This window comes from Triticum urartu, chromosome 1A (assembly GCF_056163025.1).
Source record: "Triticum urartu cultivar PI428250 chromosome 1A, HENAU_Tu73, whole genome shotgun sequence".
NCBI classification, from domain to species: Eukaryota; Viridiplantae; Streptophyta; class Magnoliopsida; order Poales; family Poaceae; genus Triticum; species Triticum urartu.
Window position 1 is genome coordinate 172,416,864 of NC_141873.1, and position 20,908 is coordinate 172,437,771.

A 20,908-nucleotide genomic window follows, 5' to 3' on the forward strand; every position below is an offset into this window, starting at 1 on the left:
GCCCATGAGGGTGGAGGGCGCGCCTGGGGGGGGAGGCACGCCCCCTACCTCGTGGCCTCCTGTTACATGGCTTGACGTAGGGTCCAAGTCTCCCGAGTTGTATTCAATGAGAAAATCACATTCTCGAAGGTTTCATTCCGTTTGGACTCTGTTTGATATTCCTTTTCTTCAAAACCCTAAAACAGGCAAAAAAACAACAACTCTAGGATGGGCCTCCGGTTAATAGGTTAGTCCCAAAAATAATATAAAAGTGGATAATAAAGCCCAATAATGTCCAAAATAGTGGATAATATAGCATGGAGTAATCAAAAATTATAGATACGTTGGAGACGTATCAGAGCTCACCTGTATGCTCAATGCCAGGCAGTCCACGCACCAGGTCTGCCCGCGCCATCCTCTGCGGTGCGTCGATGTGCAGGTGTCCAAAGCGATCGTGCCAGCGCCATGACACGTTGTCCATGCATGCGGCAAGACAAGCTGGACGAACATGCCGTAAGAGAAACTTGTACATACGATTTTGAGATCGCTTTACCTTGAGGATGAGAGCGCCGCGTCGGTCGTGTATGGTGAGGATGCCATGGCGCATGTTGATGTCGCAGTTGTTCTCGTTGAGCTGTCCAATGCTCACGATCCTGCTCTTGAGCCTGGGGATGTAGTACACCTCTAGGAGCGCGCACTGCGCTCCCCCATCGACGGTGAAAGCGACTGTGCCGCGCCCCTCGATCTGCACCGCCGACCCGTCTCCGAACCGCATGGTTCCAGTGATGGCCATGTACAAGTCGGTGAAGGCCGTGCGATCGCCGGTCATGTGATTGGACGCTCTGGTGTCCATGTACCACATCGCGTCGACGGCGGTGTCCTCGACAGCTGGAGTGACATGCGCGTGTTCTTCGTTGAGGAAGACTGTGGCGCGTGGCGCATCGGGGCGATCTTGTAACGCCCTCGATGTGGCTATATCTCCTACGTGTCGAAGCACGACTTAGAGGCATAACCGCATTGAAAGCAATGTCGCAAGTAAGGTAATCTTCACAACAACCCATGTAAATAGATAATAGGGGAAAAAGGTACATAGTTGGCTTACACTCGCCATGTCACACAAATACATGAATAACATTACAATCATCCAATACACTCATGGTCCGACTATGGTTCCAAAATAAAAGATCATCCCCAACATTGCGACATGGTCCCCGATAGCCCCAACTGGGCACCACTACTGATCATCAGGGAAAGACACATAGTAACGGCGTGAGTCTTCGTCGAACTCCCACTTGAGCTCAAGCACGTCATCTGGAACGGAATCATCGGTCCCTGCATCTGGTTTGGAAATAATCTGTGAGTCACGGGGACTCATCAATCTCGCACCCTCGCGATCAAGACTATTTAAGCTTATAGGTAAGGCAAGGTAATATGTGGAGCTGCAGCAAGTGACTAGCATATATGGTGGCTAACCTGTTCGCAAAAGAGGGGGAGAAGAGAAGGCAAAGCACGAACGAAGAACTATAGAACACCCTACGGCAAACATTACTCCAACACCATGTTCACTTCCCGGACTCTGCCGAGAAGAGACCATCACGGCAACACACGTGATTGATTCATTTTAATTGAGTTAAGGTTCATGTTATCTACAATCGGACATTACCAAATTCCCATCTGCCCATAACCGCGGGCACGACTTTCAAAAGTTCAAATCCCTGCAGGGGAGTCCCAACTTATCCCATCACAAGCTCTCACGGTCAACGAAGGATATTCCTTCTCCCGAGACATTCCGATCAGACTCGGTATCCCGGTTCTACAAGACAACTTCGACAATGGTAAAACAAGTCCAGCAACACCGCCCGAATGTGCCGACAAATCCCGATAGGAGCTGCACATATCTCGTTCACAGGGCACACTCAGATGAGACATCCTACGAGTAAAACCAACCCTCAAGTTTCCCCGAGGTGGCCCCGCAGTCTGCTCGGTCGGACCAACACTCAGAGGAGCACTGGCCCAGGGGGTTTAAATAAAGATGACCCTCAGGCTCCGGAAACCCAAGGGAAAAAGAGGCTAGGTGGCAAATGGTAAAACGAAGGTTGGGCATTGCTGGAGGAGTTTTATTCAAGGCGAACTGTCGAGGGGTTCCCATTATCACCCAACCGCGTAAGGAACGCAAAATCCAGGAACATAACACTGATATGACGGAAACTAGGGCGACAAGAGTGGAACAAAACACTAGGCAAAAGGCCGAGCCTTCCACCCTTTACCAAGTATATAGGTGCATTAAGATAACAAGATAATATGGTGATATCCCAACACTAAACAATGTTCCAACAAGGAACGATCTCCAATCTTCACCTGCAACTAGCAACGCTATAAGAGGGGCTGAGCAAAGCGGAAACATAGCCAATCAACGGTTTGCTAGGACATGGTGGGTTAGAGGTTTGACATGGCAATTTGGGAGGCATGATAAGAAAGTGGTAGGCATCGTAGCATAGGCATAGCAAAAGAGCGAGCATCTAGCAAGCAAAGATAGAAGTGATTTCGAGGGTATGATCATCTTGCCTGCAAAGTTGTTAGAGTTGACTTGATCCTCGTAAGCAAACTCAACGGGCTCCTCGTTAGCGAACTCGTCTTCCGGCTCTACTCAAACAAGACAAACAAGCAAAAGGAACACAATCAACCACGTGCAAAGCTCAAACAAACATGATGCAAACATGGTATGCTATGCGGGATGCGATATGTGATGCATATGCAAGATTTGACAAGGAATGATTGAACCTGGCCTCAACTTGGAAATCCAAGAGTGCCACTAGAAAGGTGAGGTGATTTCGGTTGAAAACGATAAAGATCACCGGAATCGGATGCATGGTTTGGAAATGGCAAGCAAAACAAATATGGCACCGGTCTGCGATAATCAGCAAGTAGCCATCTAAATGCATCAAGATAATAATGCTATAGCACTCAAACATGACAACAAAATACATGGCAGGGATCCACTCATGATGCTTGACAAAAAAATGAACACTGAGCTACAGCCAATTCATCCATTAACAGGTTCAAACAAGCATGGCAAAAATGCAAACGATAAACAGGTTTCATAGTAAAATTAACACAAGTCTGGAATTTAACATCAGGTAGCACACTTTGGAGTATGAAAACTATATGCTACAGGAACTTAACATGGCAAAGCAAGGCATGGCATGAAGCTACTCAAAGCACTTAACAAAAGTCCCTTAGTGACCTAGAGTCAAAGGGGATCAGAAAATACAAATGCAAGCATGTGAACATGGCAGAAACATAATCAGATTACAGACTTAGTGAAAAACTGGAGCATGCAAATCTGTTAACGAGTAGTCATGTTCACGAGCTCGATGCACTCACTACAAAGCATGGCATGACAAACTAATCATACACCCATAAAGAATACATATCATAGAATCTAGACACGGCAAGAACAACAACATAGCATGCACGGATCACTAGCAACATCCTCGGCAAAATCGCTAACAAGTCAACAATCTGCTAGGAATCACGAAATAGCAAAAGTAGAGCTCGATTGACTCAAGCTAGGGTGCTCCATAATTGCAAACAAAGACATGGATGGATAGAGCACCACAATGTTAACAAAACATCATTACTGATCATCCTCAAAAGAGGCGCGGATCACTAGGAAAAAACATGAACATATGGCATATTGATAAAATCAGATCAAGGACTTAGTGAAATTCTAAGTCCCTGAAATCAGCATTAACGAATGCACTACTTTGCAAGCTTGTGCTGGTCACCACACATATCACAAAAATATATGGTAAGCACCTCTGTAAAGATGGCATGGCATATCACAAAACTCATGTAGAACTCACGAGCATATCATGCACACATTAATCATGGCAAAAATGACAAATAGCTAACTGATGCAGCAGATCTGACAAATATCTCATATAGCTCTCTTCCAACAGCATTTCGGGCATCAAGATGAGCTCAAATGCAAATGATGCAATGAGATGAAATGATGTACTCTCTGAGACGAACATTTTGATATGCTACACACGCAAAACGGAGCTACGGATGCGGAGTTACGGCATGATGAAAAACGCAAATAAATTAGGGTTTCGGGGAAAGTCAACCCTTCGAATTCCAGATCCAGATCTGGATCACTGTAGCTTCACGGTCGACGAGGTTCGCCAGGGAAGTCCTGTTCGCCGGAGTGTCACCGGACTTGACGAGGGAAGGCGCGGTGACCGGATCCGAGCGGAGGGGCGGTGGAGGAGCGCGGCGGAGGTCGGAGGAGGCGCGGGCCGGCCGCGGCGGAGCTCGGCTCCGGCCGGCGAGGTGCGAGGCGGAGGCGGCCGGCGCATGGAACGACGACGGCGGAGCGGCGAGGTCCTTTCAGGTGCAGGCGACGCTCGGGAAGAAGAGGCGGGGCCCGGACGCGGGGGCGAAGAGGGCCGGCCTTGGGCCCGGCAGGCCTTGGCGGCGGCGGCGGGACGAGTGCCACGTGGCGGCTCGCTAGTGGCTGCGGGGCGGCGGCGCGAGACGTCCGGCGCGGACCGGACGTGTCCGGCGCGCGGATGGAGCGGGGCTAGGGTTTGGGGTTGGATTGGATCCAGGATTTTCGGGGGAGATGCCTATTTATACATAGGAGGAGCTAGGAGAGTCCAAATGAGGTGCGGTTTGCGGCCACGCGGTCGTGATCGAATGCTCTAGATGATGGAGAGGGTTTTGGTGGGTTTTGGGCCAAATTGGAAGGGTGTTGGAGTGCAATACACATAGGACTTCTCGGTCCCTCGGTTAACCGTTGGAGTATCAAACGAAGTCCAAATGACACGAAACTTGACAGGCAGTCTACCGGTAGTAAACCAAGGCCGCATGGCAAGTCTTGGTCCAATCCGGAAATGTTTAACCCCCCCACACGAAAATAGGTAGAAAGGACCACTGGAGGAGATAGGAGCGCCGGAATGCAAAACGAACAATGGGGAAAATGCTCGGATGCATGATACGAACGCGTATGCAAATGCAATGCACATGATGACATGATATGAGATGCACGACACAGGCAACAACCCACGGAGAAAAAAACCCGAACCCGAGGAAAAATAAAATAACTTAGCGCCGGAAGCGGAAAGAGTTGGGATACATGGTAAATTACATCCGGGGTGTTACAGATCTGCAACCATCTCCAATGATTGCACGGGGCGTGTGAGCTCGACGACCTCGGCAAGCAGCAGCTCGGGATCGCCCTCCTCATTCGCCTGGGCTAGGAGAGCATCCTCCTTCCTTTTCTTCTTCTTGCATTCTCGGGCCCAGTGCCCTTTTATGCCACAGTACCTGCATTTTTCCTTGTCCCCACCAGTCTTGTCGGGGTAGTCACCACCGCGTCTGCCGTCGCGTCCGCTTCCGCGGCCACCGCCTCCGCCTCTTCGGCGGTTGTTGCTGCCGCCCGAGGGAGGCCCCGGAGCGCGGGGTTGCTGTTGGCGGGCTTGCCACTCCTCCCAAGTGAGGAGCAGCCGTCCCCCTGGCTGCTGTTGCCACTGTGCGCATCGTCGAGTCGGTCCTGAATGACTCGCAGTCTGCCGATGACCTCGTCCAGGGAGCGCGTGCTTATGTTCAGCAGCGTCTCAATCGCGATTGCCACCTGCGTGAACTGGGGCGGGACAACACGCAGGAACTTGGTGACTACCTTTGATTCTTCCACCGTGTCGCCAGGAGCATGCAGGCCGGCGACGATGCCGGAGAGACGGAGCGAGAAGTCATCGATGGTCTCCCCGTCGTGGAAGGTGATCCCCTCGAAATCACGCTGCAGTTTCTGCGCGTTGGCCTCGCGTACGCGCGTGGCTCCAAGGCGCTGCGTGGCGATGGCGTCCCACGCCTCCTTGGCGGTCTCCTTCTCTCCCACGGCGAGAAGCACGTCCGAAGGGAGGCTGCGCAGGATGGTAATCATCACGTTGCGCTCATGGAAGTAGGAGACGTCGCCATGAGAGACCGCCCCCACCAGCCGTGGGCCTGAAGGTAGACCTTCATGAGCAGAGCCCACTCGGCGTAGTTGGTGCGCGTCAGCATCGGGAGCGCGCCCGTCGCGGGCGCCGGCTGAACCGACTGCTGGACTTCTACATCGCCGTGGCGGCGAGTCCGTCCGCGATCCTGTGACGGCGCGCGTATGCATGGTGGTGTCTGCGATCGGCCTGCACCGCTAGCGGGCGTCCTCGTCGCGGCCGCTGGCGTCCTCGACATGGCTCTGATGCCACTTGTCGCCTCTCTCTCTCGCTGTATTCACTGATCAGTTCAACACACGAGGCTTTTGCACAGCGTAATGCATGTTGTTTTTCTGCTTCCTTCTCCTTTTATTCCTTAACAGAAAACGATCGTTCTGCAGTTCCAGCGCTCCTACTGAATCGTGCCATCCCACGATCGAGCACTTGGTCCACTGCGCCCTACAAGCTCTCCACGGATCACACAGACCGCATCACGTGGGAGCTGGCATCTAACTAACCTGACGAAACAAGCTAACTGAATTTAACTGAAGAAAAGAACTACTCTGACGCTAAACTGCTAGCAAGAACTAGCTTATTGTGCAACAGGCGTCAGATAGATATAGGAAGGGGCGCGGTGAATGGGCGCCACGGCATCGCCCTGTGTCGTGGCAGCCATCGCCGACGTCCATGGTAGCGTGAACAGGGGAGAGGGGAGAGTTTGGCGAGGGTGGGACAGTCTGATGGCTTAGTGGGCCAAAGCCCAGGGGAAGGCCGGTTGTTTTGTTTTCTTTTGTTGTATGGTTTTATTTTTCTTTTAACTTTTCTATTTATTTATTTTATTTAATTTTCACATCATCTTTGCTTAATAACAATATGAGACCAACACCTAAATTAGAGTTTTAGTTTAACCCTCCGCCACAAAAAGTTTCACTCACAAATAAAATAGTTTAACATTTTAGAAATTATAAAAGGAATTTAGATGATTGTTTAAGCCACTATCTTAACTAATTGTGAGCACTTAAACATTTTATAAAGACTTAGTTTCTTCACCAATATTACCTATGAATTATTTGTCACAATTTGCACATTTTAGTTTTGACATTATGAACACTTTAAATTTTGGCTTTAATTTAAATTGAACTTTGAATTGGTTTGAATCAACATGGGACCTAGCAACAATAAAAATGATGACATGGCATCATTAGCAGGGGATTACTATAGCTTGATTATCCGGGTGCCACAAGTTCGTCTGATGGAACTGTTTGTGACAAGGCAGATGATGCTTAGCAAAATGATGTAGAATGATATGTAAAGCATTCATGGGAGCAAATTCATTTGTCGTGCACACGAAGGGGTTGTGAATGTGATCAATGCAACCATTGTGCAAAATGATGTCATAATGGGTTGATTTATCAAAAGCATGAACATGGTAATTTATGCTCAATGCGACTACGCGATCATGCAATTGATGATGGAAATGTGATTATAATGTATCAAGAGGCCATCAAGAAAGTTTACAACAAAATTGCTAAGAAAATGCGCAAGCTCATATAGTATCATGGATGACATGGAAATATCAGATGCAACAAAGCAATCATAATGTAAGTAAATCCATGCATAAGATGCAAATTTGTCATGGAAGGAATGTTTCCATCTAGCATGCTCATTAACAAATATGTAGGTGTTGGTGCAAGAACAAATATGCAGGTGTTGGTGCAAGATGCCCAAAGTTTCTGAGCGCTCCTCAATTTGAAGGTCCATAGGATCAATCTTTGATACGTCTCCAACGTATCTATAATTTTTGATTGTTACATGCTATTATATTATCAACCTTGGATGTTTTATATGCATTTATATGCTATTTTATATGATTTTTGGGACTAACCTATTAACCTAGAGCCCAGTGCCAGTTTCTGTTTTTTCCTTGTTTTTGAGTATCACAGAAAAGGAAAACCAAACGGAGTCCAATTGACCTGAAACTTGACGGAGCTTATTTTTGGACCAGAAGAAGCCCACAGAGCATCGGAGATGGACCAGAAGAGTCCCGGGCTGCCCACGAGGGTGGGGGAGCGCCCACCCCCTGGGCGTGCCTCCTTGCCTCTTGGACAGCTCGGAGACCCCCCTGAATTGTTCTTGACGCCAAAACCTCTTATATATACTAAAACTTCCAGAAAGAAACCTAGATCGGGAGTTCCGCTGCTAGAAGCCTCCATAGCCACCGAAAACCAATCTAGACCCATTCCGGCACCCTGGTAGAGGGGGGAATCCCTCTCCGGTGGCCATCTTCATCATCCCGGCGCTCTCCATGACGAGGAGTGAGTAGTTCTCCCTCGGGCCTGAGGGTATGTACTAGTAGCTATGTGTTTGATCTCTCTCTCTCTCGTGTTCTTGAGTCGGCAGAATCTTGATGTATTGCGAGCTTTGCTGTTATATTTGGATCTTGTGATGTTTCTCCCCCTCTACTCTCTTGTGATGAATTGAGTTTCCCTTTGAAGTTATCTTATCAGATTGAGTCTTTAAGGATTTGAGAACACTTGATGTATGTCTTGCATGTGCTTATCTGTGGTGACAATGGGATATCACGTGATCCACTTGATGTATGTTTTGGTGATCAACTTGCGAGTTCCGTGACCTCGTGAACTTATGCATAGGGGTCTCCACACGTTTTCTACTTGAATCTCCGGTAGAAACTTTGGGGCACTCTTTGAAGTTCTTTGTGTTGGTTGAATAGATGAATCTGAGATTATGTGATGCATATCATATAATCATACCCACGGATACTTGAGGTGACACTGGAGTATCTAGGTGACATTAGGGTTTTGGTTGATTTGTGTCTTAAGGTGTTATTCTAGTACGAACTCTATGATAGATTGAATGGAAAGAATAGCTTCGTGTTATTTACTACGGACTGTTGAATAGATTGATCAGAAAGGATAACTTTGAGTTGGTTTCGTACCCTACCATAATATCTTCGTTTGTTCTCCGCTATTAGTGACATTGGAGTGACTCTTTGTTGCATGTTGAGGGATAGTTATATGATCCAATTATGTTATTATTGTTGAGAGAGCTTGCACTAGTGAAAGTATGAACCCTAGTGTAAGTGCATCTAGTGCCACCCCTAGTTGGTTTTGGAGTATTGACGACAAACCTAGTTGAGGGACTAATGTGTTTGTGAGAATTGCAGGAAAACACAGGTAGAAGTCCCTCATTGATTCGGTTTTACTACCAGAGATGACCCCTAAAAATGTATGAAGACATTGAAGACAAAGGTGGTATATGAAGAAATTCACATTGAAGACTATGACAAAAGAAGACACGTTATGAAGCCTATGGAGCTCGAAGACTTAGATCTTTCGTGATTCTTTCTATTTTGTGTTGAGTCATAGGAACCACCGTACTGTTAAGTGGGGTCCAGGAGAACCAGTTAGAATGATTGAAGTGATGCCTAAATCAAAAACCTATGCCTTCGAGTGAAGACAATGAGAGCAAATCTTGTCCAGAGCCGGACAAGTCAGCTTTACTTGTAGCCCAAGTAAAGTTGCCACAAGAGTTCGAAATCTGACCGTTGAGACACGTGTCAGTTCCTTAGTGACCCAGGGTCATTTCAGACAAATCAGGTCGGGTTGCCAAGTGGCTATAAATAGCCCACCCCCACAACCATAAACGGTTGGCTGCTCAGATTTCAGTGCACGGCTTTTGTCGTTTGAGAGCAACCCACCTCGAAGCCTTTGAGAGAAAATTCCTAGTGAGGAGAAAAACCCTAACCACCCAGAGCCAGAGTAAATTGGGCATCACTTAAGTCTTCTTGTCTGTGTGATCTGAAGACTTATTACACTTGAGGACTGTGAATCCTCCAGACGGTTAGGCGTCGCGTTCAGAGCATCCAAGAGACATTGTGGATTGCCAGTGAACGAAGTCTGTGAAGGTTTGGTAGTCTACCTTGAAGACTTACCAGAGTGATTGGGCGAGGACTAAGTGACCTTAGCTCAAGGAGAATACGGTGAGGACTTGGTGTCCTGAACTGTGTGTTCAGGACTGGGTGTCCGGGACTGTGTGTCCTAAGGTTTAAATACCTAGCCGCTCCAACCAGACGTACAGTTGTCACAGCAACTGGAACTGGTCCAACATATCATTGTCTTCAACGAGTCACTGGTTTCATCTTCACTTCCTTCTCTTGCTGTTACTCATTGTGAAGTCATTGTATGCTTGCTTTATCATTTGTCTTCACAACGTGAATGCATGATCTGTTTGGCTTCATAACTTCTTCCTACTTGATCCTTATTACACTGAAGCTATTTGTCACTGTGCTCTCACTCTATTGAATACATGACCATGGCTGGCCTAGTGTAATCTAACTTCCGCTGCATAGTAATAGGCATAATCTTCACTGTTTGTCTTCATAACTCCCAAGTTTTGAAGACTTCCATAAAAATCGCCTATTCACCCCCCCTCTAGTCGATATAACGCACTTTCACCTAGGCCTTGTTTCCTAGCATTGCAATACCGTTTGTGCTCACTTTTACCACTTGCTACCTTGCTGTTTTTAAATTTTCAGATTACAAAAACCATTATCTACTATCCATATTGCACTTGTATCACCATCTCTTCGCCGAACTAGTGCACCTATACAATTTACCATTGTATTGGGTGTGTTGGGGACACAAGAGACTCTTTGTTATTTGGTTGCAGGGTTGTTTGAGAGAGACCATATTCATCCTATGCCTCCCACAGATTGATAAACCTTAGGTCATCCACTTGAGGGAAATTTGCTACTGTCCTACAAACCTCTGCACTTGGAGGCCCAACAACGTCTACAAGAAGAAGGTTGTGTAGTAGACATCAAGCTCTTTTCTGGCGCCATTGCTGGGGAGGTTAGCGCTTGAAGGTATATCTTTAGATCTTGCAATCGAATCTTTTAGTCTCTTGTTTTATCACTAGTTTAGTTTATAAAAGAAAATTAAAAAATGGAATTGAGGGTACCTCATATGCTTCATCTTTTTAATATCTTTCATGAAAATAAGGATCCCGATAATTGTGCCTAAGTGTTAGAAGAAGAATGCATTAGAATGTTTGCCACTAAATATTTGAATGATGAGCATGATTGCAATGTTGTTAGTATGAATTCTTTGAATATCCATGGTACTAATGATGATTGCACTAGTCATGAAAATGTCTCTTATAAGCATGTCAACTTTTATGGAATACATAGAGCTTGCAAGCACACACTGAGGGAGTCATGGATTAGGGGGTCCTCGGATGGCCAGACTGTTGGACTATGAGGATACAAGATTGAAGACTTCGTCCCGTGTCCGGGTGGGACTCTCGTTTGCGTGGAAGGCAAGCTTGGCAATTCGGATATGTATATCTCCTCCCTTGTAACCGACTCTGTGTAACCCTAGCCTCCTCCGGTGTCTATATAAACCGGAGGGTTTAGTCCCTAGGACAACAACAATCATAATCATAGGCTAGCTTCTAGGGTTTAGCCTCTATGATCTCGTGGTAGATCAACCCTTGTAATACTCATATCATCAAGATCAATCAAGAAGGAAGTAGGGTATTACCTCCATCGTGAGGGCCCGAACCTGGGTAAACATTGTGTCCCCTGCCTCCTGTTACCATCAACCTTAGACGCACAGTTCGGGACCACCTACTCGAGATCCGCTGGTTTTGACACCTACATTGGTGCTTTCATTGAGAGTTCCACTGTGCCATCGCGATAAAGGCTTGATGGCTCCTTCGATCATCGGTAATGATGCGATCCAGGGTGAGGTTTTTCTCCCCGAACAAATCTTCGTATTCGGTGGCTTCGTACCGCGGGCCAACTCGCTTGGCCATCTGGAGCAGATCGAGAGGGGCGCCCCTGGCCATCAGGTCAGGTCTGGAAGCTTGAACTATACTACCGACATCCGCGGAGACTTGATTTTCGATGGATTCGAGCCCATGTCAGGTGCGCCACACAGTCACGACGAGCATGACTTAGCTCTGTCGTCGGACGGTGTTCGGGAGATCACACCTATGGCTACTCCGGCCCTCAATCCGGAGCAGATCGTGCCGTCCGAGGATGGGTGGATAGACCCCACCACAGAGGCTGCACACTCAGTGGCGATAGAGCCGAATACTGAATTCACCTTCTATGAGACCTATGTTACCGGACCCTTGAATTCGTCCCTGGCCACATGCTCCGAACCGCTTGCATCCGTGCCTATCAAATCTGACTGGGCACCGATCATGGAGTTTACCTCCGCGGATATCTTTCAGCACTCGCCCTTGGGCGACGTGCTAAATTCATTGAGGTCTCTCTCCTTGTCAGGAGATCCTTGGCCAAACTATGTCCGGCTTGAGTGGGAAGTGGACAACAAAATTCATTCCCCACCCACCACCCACTTAATAGCCATTGTCGACGACTTAACCGACATGCTTGATTTTGGCTCCGAAGACATCGATGGTATGGATGACGATGCAGGAGAAGAACAGGAACCACCACCCACAGGGCGCTGGACAACCACCTCATCATATGATATATACATGGTGGACACCCCCAAAGAAAGCAATGGCAATAAGGCAACGGAGGATAACCCACTCGAGAAGCAATCTAAGCACCAGCGTCATCGATGCCGCTCTAAGCCCTGCCATAGCAAAAGCACCAATACCGGCACAAGAGACAATAACGCTGCGGACAGTGCCGAAGACGAAGACAATCCCTTCCAGCCAGGCTTCGAGCGGGAGGATGGGAAAGCGAGCCCTAAGGAACAGGCGATGGACGGAGAATCAGGGGATGAAAATTGCATGCCCCTCTCCGAAGACGAGGTGAGCCTCGGCGATGAAGAATTCATCGTGCCTGAGGATCCTGTCGAGCAGGAGCGCTTCAAGTGTCGTCTTATAGCCACAACGAAAAGCCTGAAGAAAAAGTAGCAACAGCTTCAAGCTGATCAAGATCTGCTAGCGGATAGATGGACCGAGGTCCTGGCAGCCGAGGAATACGAACCCGAGTGCCCAACCAAAAGCTACCCAAAGCGCAGGTTGCTACCCCAACTCGAGGAGGAAGCATTAAAACCTACACTACCAGCGTATGATGCGGCTGACCGGCCACCTCGTGGCCGAGACAAAGCGGCATATCAGCCCCAAGTCCAGCCCGCACCCCGTCGCCAGTCAAACAAAAACACCAAGGCCCGGGGCTACACGCAGGACCTGTGAGACATATTGGAAAACAAAGCAGGACATACAAGATCGATCTACAGATCACAGGGGCACGCCCCAATGCGTGACGTCGACCGTCACGCTGGATATACTAAAAGCAAATCCGGCCGGGCCGAATACAACAGACAAGACTCGTATGAACTGCGTCGTGATATAGCCCGGCACAGAGGCGCCGCAAAGTGCTATGCTTCACTGATGAAGTAATGGATCATGAATTCTCAGAAGGGTTTAAACCCATAAACATTGAATCATATGATGGTACAACAGACCCCGCGGTATGGATTGAAGATTTCCTCCTCCACATCCACATGGCCCGCGGTGACGATCTACATGCCATCAAGTACCTCCCACTAAAACTCAAAGGACCGGCTCGACATTGGATGAATACCCTGCCGGCAAACTCCATTGGCAGTTGAGAGAACTTGGAATATGCATTCCTTGACAACTTCCAGGGCACTTATGTGCGACCACCGGATGATGATGACTTGAGTCACATAACCCAACAGCCCGAGGAGTCAGCCAGGAAATTCTGGAGTCGGTTCCCAACTAAAAAGAACCAAATTGTCGACTGTCCGGATGCCGAGGCCTTAGCGGCATTTAAGCATAACATCCGTGACGAGTGGCTCGCCTGACACCTCGGCCAAGAGAAGCCGAAATCCATGGCAGCACTCACGACACTCATGATCCGCTTTTGTGAGGGCGAGGACAGCTGGCTGGCTCGCAGCAACAACACATCAAGAAATCCTGGCAATTCAGATGCCAGAGATAGCAACGGCAAGCCACGTCGCAATAGACACAAACGCCGCAACAACGGTGACAACGCCGAAGACACGACATTCAATGCCGGATTCAGTGGCTCTAAATCCGGTCAGCGGAAAAAGCCGTTCAAAAGAAGCAATCCGGGCCCGTCCAGTTTGGACCACATACTCAATCACTCATGCCAAATTCACGGCACCCCCGATAAACCAGCCAACCATACCAACACAGAATGCTGGGTGTTCAAACAGGCCGGCAAGTTGAATGCCGAAAACAAGGGGCTGCATAGCAACGACAAGGAGGAGCCCTGGCCGCCGAACACAGGAGGACAGAAGAACTTTCCTCCCCAAGTGAAAACAGTGAACATGATATACGCAACCCATATTCCCAAGCGGGAACGAAAGTGTGCACTAAGGGACGTCTATGCGATGGAGCCAATCGCCCCAAAGTTCAACCCATGGTCTTCTTGTCTGATCACTTTCGATCGCAGGGACCACCCTACCAGTATCCTTCATGGAGGTTCTGCCGCATTGGTCCTTGACCCCATCATCGACAGATTTCACCTCACTCGAGTCCTTATGGACGGTGGCAGCAGCCTGAACCTGCTCTATCAGGATACAGTGCGCAAAATGGGTATCGACCCCTCGAGGATCAAACCCACAAAAACCACCTTTAAAGGTGTCATACCAGGTGTAGAGGCCTGTTGCACGGGCTCAATCACACTGGAAGTGGTCTTCGGATCCCCGGACAACTTCTGAAGCGAGGAGTTGATCTTCGATATCGTCCCCTTCCGCAGTGGCTATCACGCACTGCTCGGACGAACCGCATTCGCCAGATTCAATGCGGTACCACATTATGCATACCTCAAGCTCAAAATGCCAGGACCTCGCGGGGTTATAACAGTTAATGGAAACACAGAATGCTCGCTTCGTAAGGAGGAGCACACTGCGTCCCTCGTAGCAGAAGTACAAAGCAGCCTTCTGAGGCAAACTGCCAATTCGGCGGTAAAGCCCCCGGACACCTTCAAGCGAGTCTGGAGTACCCTGCAACAGGATCGCCCGGCATGTTTTGAGCTCGTCTAGCAATCCGGCCTCCGTCCCAGTCCCAGTCAAGCGGCAAAATTTGCGCCGCGCGTCCATAATTACGCACTCAAGATACCATGGGCATAGGCGGAGGCACGGCTATGGCATAGCCCACAATGTGGCTCAACCGCCTCAGGACCCGTATATCTTCACCATTTTCTTCCTTTCAGGACCCTATTCTCTGAAGGCCCTCTGCGATACCCTAATTATCGGACCCATCATGGGAAATAAACACCAAGGAAGCAAGAAGCTTTGACGTACAAGGGAATCCCCAGGTGGTCTATGATAACGATCGCTATACCTGTTTTACATACCCACACGCAGCCTGCCCTTGGATAGGACATGTCAAATAGTCCTATTTTTGCTTATTGCACTACTTGTATACATACGCTTTGACGTATCATTTAAATAACAATGCGTAGCGTTAGCTTATTATTGCTTTTTCCCTGTCTACTCATTTACGACAAATTGCAGTCATACATTCTGGTACGTCCAGTGCGCCAGGGGCTTCCGTGTACCCCATAACACGACAAGAAAAGTCCGAACACTTTCGATAGTGCGGCACCCTGAACTTATAGCATTATCTGCATCAGCTCCGAATCATGTCTTGGGTCAATAGTTGGGTTTGCCCGACTCCCATGTTTTGGTACCTTATGTTCCGCTATATCGGCTAAGGTAGCACCGGGAGAACTACTGCGATTTTGTCCCGGTTCTTCCGGAAGAACACCTCAGTAGAGAAATTCGAAAACTGACTGTCATGATGCGGCGAGAGCCGGTCGCTGTTCGAGAGGTCTCAAATCCTTAAATATTTTTTCCGCTTTGGGCGAGGAATCGGCCTTGGCCGGTTTAGGCGTATATAGCGCCCCAAGTTCGGACTTCTGAATACTAGGGGCTTCGCCAAAATTTAAAATTGTATACTTCTATGGCTAAGTGAGAGTGATAAAGCTGTATAGTCCGATTGCCTTGTTCGCTGCGCTAAACACCTCCTTAAAGGACCAATTTTTTTTGGATAAAGAGTGTTTAAGATTTATCCTGAACACCTCAGTACTAGTTACATGGGGGCATAAGTCGACGACTGGCCAACTCTCAGATTTTATAAACGGCCGCACATAAGGTAATATTTTAAATCGACAAGCGTTATATAGCGCACATGAACTCGTTTTCATATTACAGGATCACATGAGTACATTCATTCAAATATTACATCCTTAGCACATTCCTCTGCCACAAGGCGGGAACCCTTCAGGACACTGTCATAATACTTTTCGGGGTGGCGATGCTCCTTGCCCTTCGGTGGCCCCTCCTTCACCAGCTTTTCGGCGTCCATCTTCGCCCAGTGCACTTTCGCACGGGCAAAGGCCCCGCGCACACCTTCAATGCAGACGGACCGCTTTATGACTTCAAGCTGTGGGCAGGCATTCACAAGCCTCTTTACCAGGCCGAAGTAGCTACCAGGCAGGGGCTCGCCAGGCCACATCCGGACTATGAGACCCTTCATGGCCAGTTCGGCCGCCTTGTGAAGCTCGACCAGTTGCTTCAGCTGGTCGCTCAAGGGCATCGGATGTTCGGTCCCAGTATATTGAGACCATAACAACTTTTCCATCGAGCTCCCTTCCTCGGCCCAGTAGAACTCCGCGGCATCCGATACGCTGCTGGGTAGATGTGCGAACGCTCCTGGAGAGCTCCGAATTCGGGTAAGTAAAAGGAAAGTTTCCTTCACATGCTTGCTTTGCATAATGAATGCCTTACCCGCTGCTTTCTTCTTGACCGCCTGAATCTCCTGGAGGGCCTTTTGAGCTTTGGCCTTGACATTTTGTGCGTTCTCGAGGGCCTTCGGAAGCTCGGACCCCTGATTCTTAGAGTCATGCTCCAAGGACTTGTATTTTTCGACGAAATCCTAGAGCTCTTGCTGAACCTCGCCGACTCGGGCCTCTTGCTTCTCGCACTCGATGCACTCCTGGGCCGCTCTGTCTTTGGCCTCGGACAACGCCTTCTTCAGGGCCGCCACTTCGGTCGTGGCCCCTAGCAAAATTCATGATGATCCCATGATCTAGTAACCACTTTCTTTTTTTCTTTATCAATATACAGACGGGTTATCACTTAAATTTGTTCTCTTCGAGCTGCCTCTTGGTAAGGCCGAGCTCTTCCTCGGACCGCTCAAGGTCCCACTTCAGTCCGGAGACCTCCGCAGTACGAGCAGCAGCGGCCAGCAGCGAAGCCTGCTTATTCACATAGACATATTCTGATTAGACTCCTGTGATTATTATTTGATCCTCTGTTTGGCCTTTCTTTGCGAACACCAAACAAAGCATCAGGGGCTACTGTCTATGCTGTGATATTTTCTCATAATTTGATTACTTACCTCAAAGCCTGTTAGGAGGCTGGCACAGGCTTCGGTCAGTCCGCTTTTGGCGGACCGAACCTTCTCGACCACCGCACTCATGATAGTGCGGTGCTCTTCATCAATGGAAGCGCCATGAAGCCCTTCCAGCAAGTTGTTTGATGCCTCTGGATGGACAATGGCCATCGGCACAGACGGCTCACCCCCCTTAGCGAGGGGTCACCTGACAAAATCCGGAACCACAGGAGGTTCTGGCGCAGTATCCGGCTGGGGGCCAAACTTGCTGCGGCCCCCGTCATTAGAGCCCACGGGAGTCTTGCCCCCCATGCGCCCAGTCGGTGACCTTTGAGACAACACCTCGATGTCGTCCGTGGGCCGGGGGGAGGTGGCTGTCGGAAGTGAATCGATGTTCATCGCCGACTGGCCCAAAGACTCATCCGAAGAGGATACGTCGATACAGGCTTTGGATGGACTGCATGATCATGTTTGACATGATAAGAAGTAATAAAACAAAACATACCGGAACTATTATAGTATCTGGATACTTACGACTTCGCCATGGGCTTGTCCCTGGGCAACCACTCCTCGTCGCTGTAAGCGGCTGTTGTGGAGTGGTCCGGAAGGAGGGTCCTTCCCTTCTTGGACCCTTCGGCCTCCCCAGATGGGGAGGCCTTCCTTTTCTTGTCTCCCTCGGTTGTGGGGGGGAGAACTTTCCTCTTCCTCCTCCTCATTCTTGTGGGAGGAGTACGCCTCGGTGTTTTCGAACGATGAGTCTGATACAACCTTGCGCCGGAGACCTTTTCTGGTCCCCGCGGCCTTCTTCTTGGCCTTCTTCTCCGGCGCCTCATAGGGCGTCGGGACCATCATCTCCGTTAAGAGAGCCCTTGCTGGATCTTCGGGCAGTGGGGCCGGACAATCGATCTGCGCCGCTGTCGCTACCCAGTCCTATTAAAATGGCGTGGAGGCTTAGATCCCTTACATGATTATACTGGGTAAAGGAACATCTTATGAGATATAAAGAGCTTACCAGATTGGCAGGGCGCTTTGCGTTGAGTCCGCGATCCTCGATAAGGGGAGGAGGTACCTCGGCGGCCTTGAACAACACCCTCCAGATGTCTTGGTGCGTCATGTCGAAAAGCTCTCGCAACATCTGGTGCTTGGCCGGGTCGAACTCCCACATATTGAATGCCCGTCTTTGACACAGAAGGATCCGGTGGAAGAGCATGACCTGGACCACGTTGACAAGCTTGATTTTCTTGCTTATCATATTTTTAACACAGTTCTGGAGTCCAGTCAGCTCCACCGATGAACCCCAGGATAGACCCTTCTCTTTCCAGGAGGTGAGCCGCGTGGGGATGCCGGATCGAAATTCGGGGGCCGCCGCCCAGTTGGTGTCGTGCGGCTCGGTGATGTAGAACCACCCCGATTGCCACCCCTTCACGGTCTCCACATAGGAGCCTTCTAGCCAGGAGACGTTGGGTATTTTGCCCACCATGGCGCCTCCGCACTCCGCTTGCTGGCCGACCGCCACCTTCGGTTTCACGTTGAAGGTCTTCAGCCACAGGACGAAGTGGGGCTTGATGTGGAGGAAGGCCTCGCACACGACGATAAACGCCGAGATGTTGAGGATGAAATTGGGGGCCAGATCATGGATGTCCAGCCCATAGTAGAACATGAGCCCGCGGACATATGGGTGGAGGGGAAATCCCAGCCCGCGGACGAAGTGGGTGAGGAATACAACCCTCTCATAGGGTTCTGGAGTAGGGATGATCTGCCCTGCGTCTGGGAGCCGGTGCGCGATGTCTGCGGCCAGGTATCCGTCTTCCCGGAGCTTCGTAGTGTTCTCCTCCGTAATGGAGGTGATCATCCACTTGCCTCCTACTCCAGACATGTTTGGAATGGCTTTGCGGAGAAAATGAGAACTTGGGCGCTGGAGCTCGGGTGCGCGAGAATGGATGGGCAGGGAAAGAAGAAGCCATGGGTGAAAAAGAGGAGTCCTTGTCCCTTTATAAAGGCAGTAGAAACTGTGCACGTCCCTACTTGCCCCATAAAATCGCTTATTCCCCAAGTGCCGCGATTGATGGCGCGGTTGGGTAACCCATATCCGTATTGATGAGAATCCCGTGATAAGGGGAACACGATCTCTGCTTTGACAAGACGTGCCAATAAAACCGCCTCGCAACACGTGAAGTGGCAGGCAGGGAAAACGGTTCGTAATGACCGGGCCACGGCAGGGCGTCACGTTATGAAAAGTTGTCAGCAGATTAATTTTTGTAATAATATACTCTCTACGGTGGTATGTGGAATTTGTTTTGCAGAGCCGGACATGATCCTTGTGTTCAAAATCTTCTATGGAGTATTCGGAGGAGGAACCCGCCTTGCAATGCCGAAGACAATCTGCACGCCATACTCGTCGTCATTGAAGCCTGGTTCAGGGGCTACTGAGGGAGTCCTGGATTAGGGGGTCCTCGGACGGACGGACTATATACTTTGGCCGGACTGTTGGACTATGAGGATACAAGATTGAAGACTTCGTCCCGTGTCCGGGTGGGACTCTCCTTTGCATGGAAGGCAACCTTGGCAATTCGGATATGTAGATCACCTCCCTTGTAACCGACTCTGTGTAACCCTAGCCGCCTCCGGTTTCTATATAAACCAGAGGGTTTAGTCCGTAGGACAACAACAATCATAATCATAGGCTAGCTTCTAGGGTTTAGGCTCTACGATCTCGTGGTAGATCAATCCTTGTAATACTCATATCATCAAGATCAATCAAGCAGGAAGTAGGGTATTACCTCCATCATGAGGGCCCGAACCTGGGTAAACATTGTGTCCCCCGCCTCCTGTTACCATCAGCCTTAGACGCACAGTTCGGGACCCCCTACCCGAGAACCGCCGGTTTTGACACCGACACACACCAAATAGGGAAGATAGATTTTGCAAGAGGCATAAGTATTTGGAAACTAAATGGTTGCAAGAAAGGCTAGATGATTGTGCTGAAAGACTCAATATTTATCGCCATCCTTGTGAACTTTGCAATGAACATGGTCATTTAAAGCTCCAATGCTATTTGTTTCATGATCAAATCGTGTCCAAAAATTGTGATAACTTGATTACCCTTGAGCATCATAAAGAGCTTAGTCTACTTTTGGGGTATGAAGAAATGAAACATATAACTGAGGGTATTCCAAAATTTAATCTTGATAGATTTCTTGATTTTGATCTAGAAGAAATTTTTATGTATTGTGCGGTGAATTGCATTGAAAATACTTATATTGCCGATTACATAAAGATAAGAAAACAAATAGAAGATGAAGAGAATACTAATGAAAGGGAAGAGACTTCCCAATATTCTTCTATTATTTCTTATGATGAATCAGGTAACGAGGAGGAGCCTCCTATTCAACCAATCTCATTAATAAGGTGTGACGCCCCAAGACCGGAGCTTCAGATGCCTTCCAGGGTTTTCGAGATTCGTTGTGTGATTTGTTTTTGCTTGTTGCATTCATCATTGCATCATGTGCATTGCATCATATCATCATGCCATCATTTTCTCAAAGCCAACTAAAACTCACTTA

General features: G+C 48.8%; 1 protein-coding gene and 1 pseudogene across 1 annotated transcript; both read right to left on the reverse strand.

Moving 5' to 3' along the window:
- Positions 1-334: 334 nt before the first annotated feature.
- On the reverse strand, positions 335-841 carry LOC147990504 (uncharacterized). The gene has a single exon (XM_087538259.1). It carries the CDS (start codon positions 839-841, stop codon positions 335-337), a length of 507 nt encoding a protein of 168 aa, XP_087394385.1.
- Positions 842-6,172: 5,331 nt separating this feature from the next.
- Positions 6,173-20,908, reverse strand: part of LOC147990505 (uncharacterized) — a 39,190-nt pseudogene continuing 24,454 nt past the window's right edge.

Bases quoted from the DNA above. Each gene is read 5' to 3' on its own strand.
- LOC147990504 (XM_087538259.1), bottom strand. From the start codon at position 841: ATGTGGTACATGGACACCAGAGCGTCCAATCACATGACCGGCGATCGC.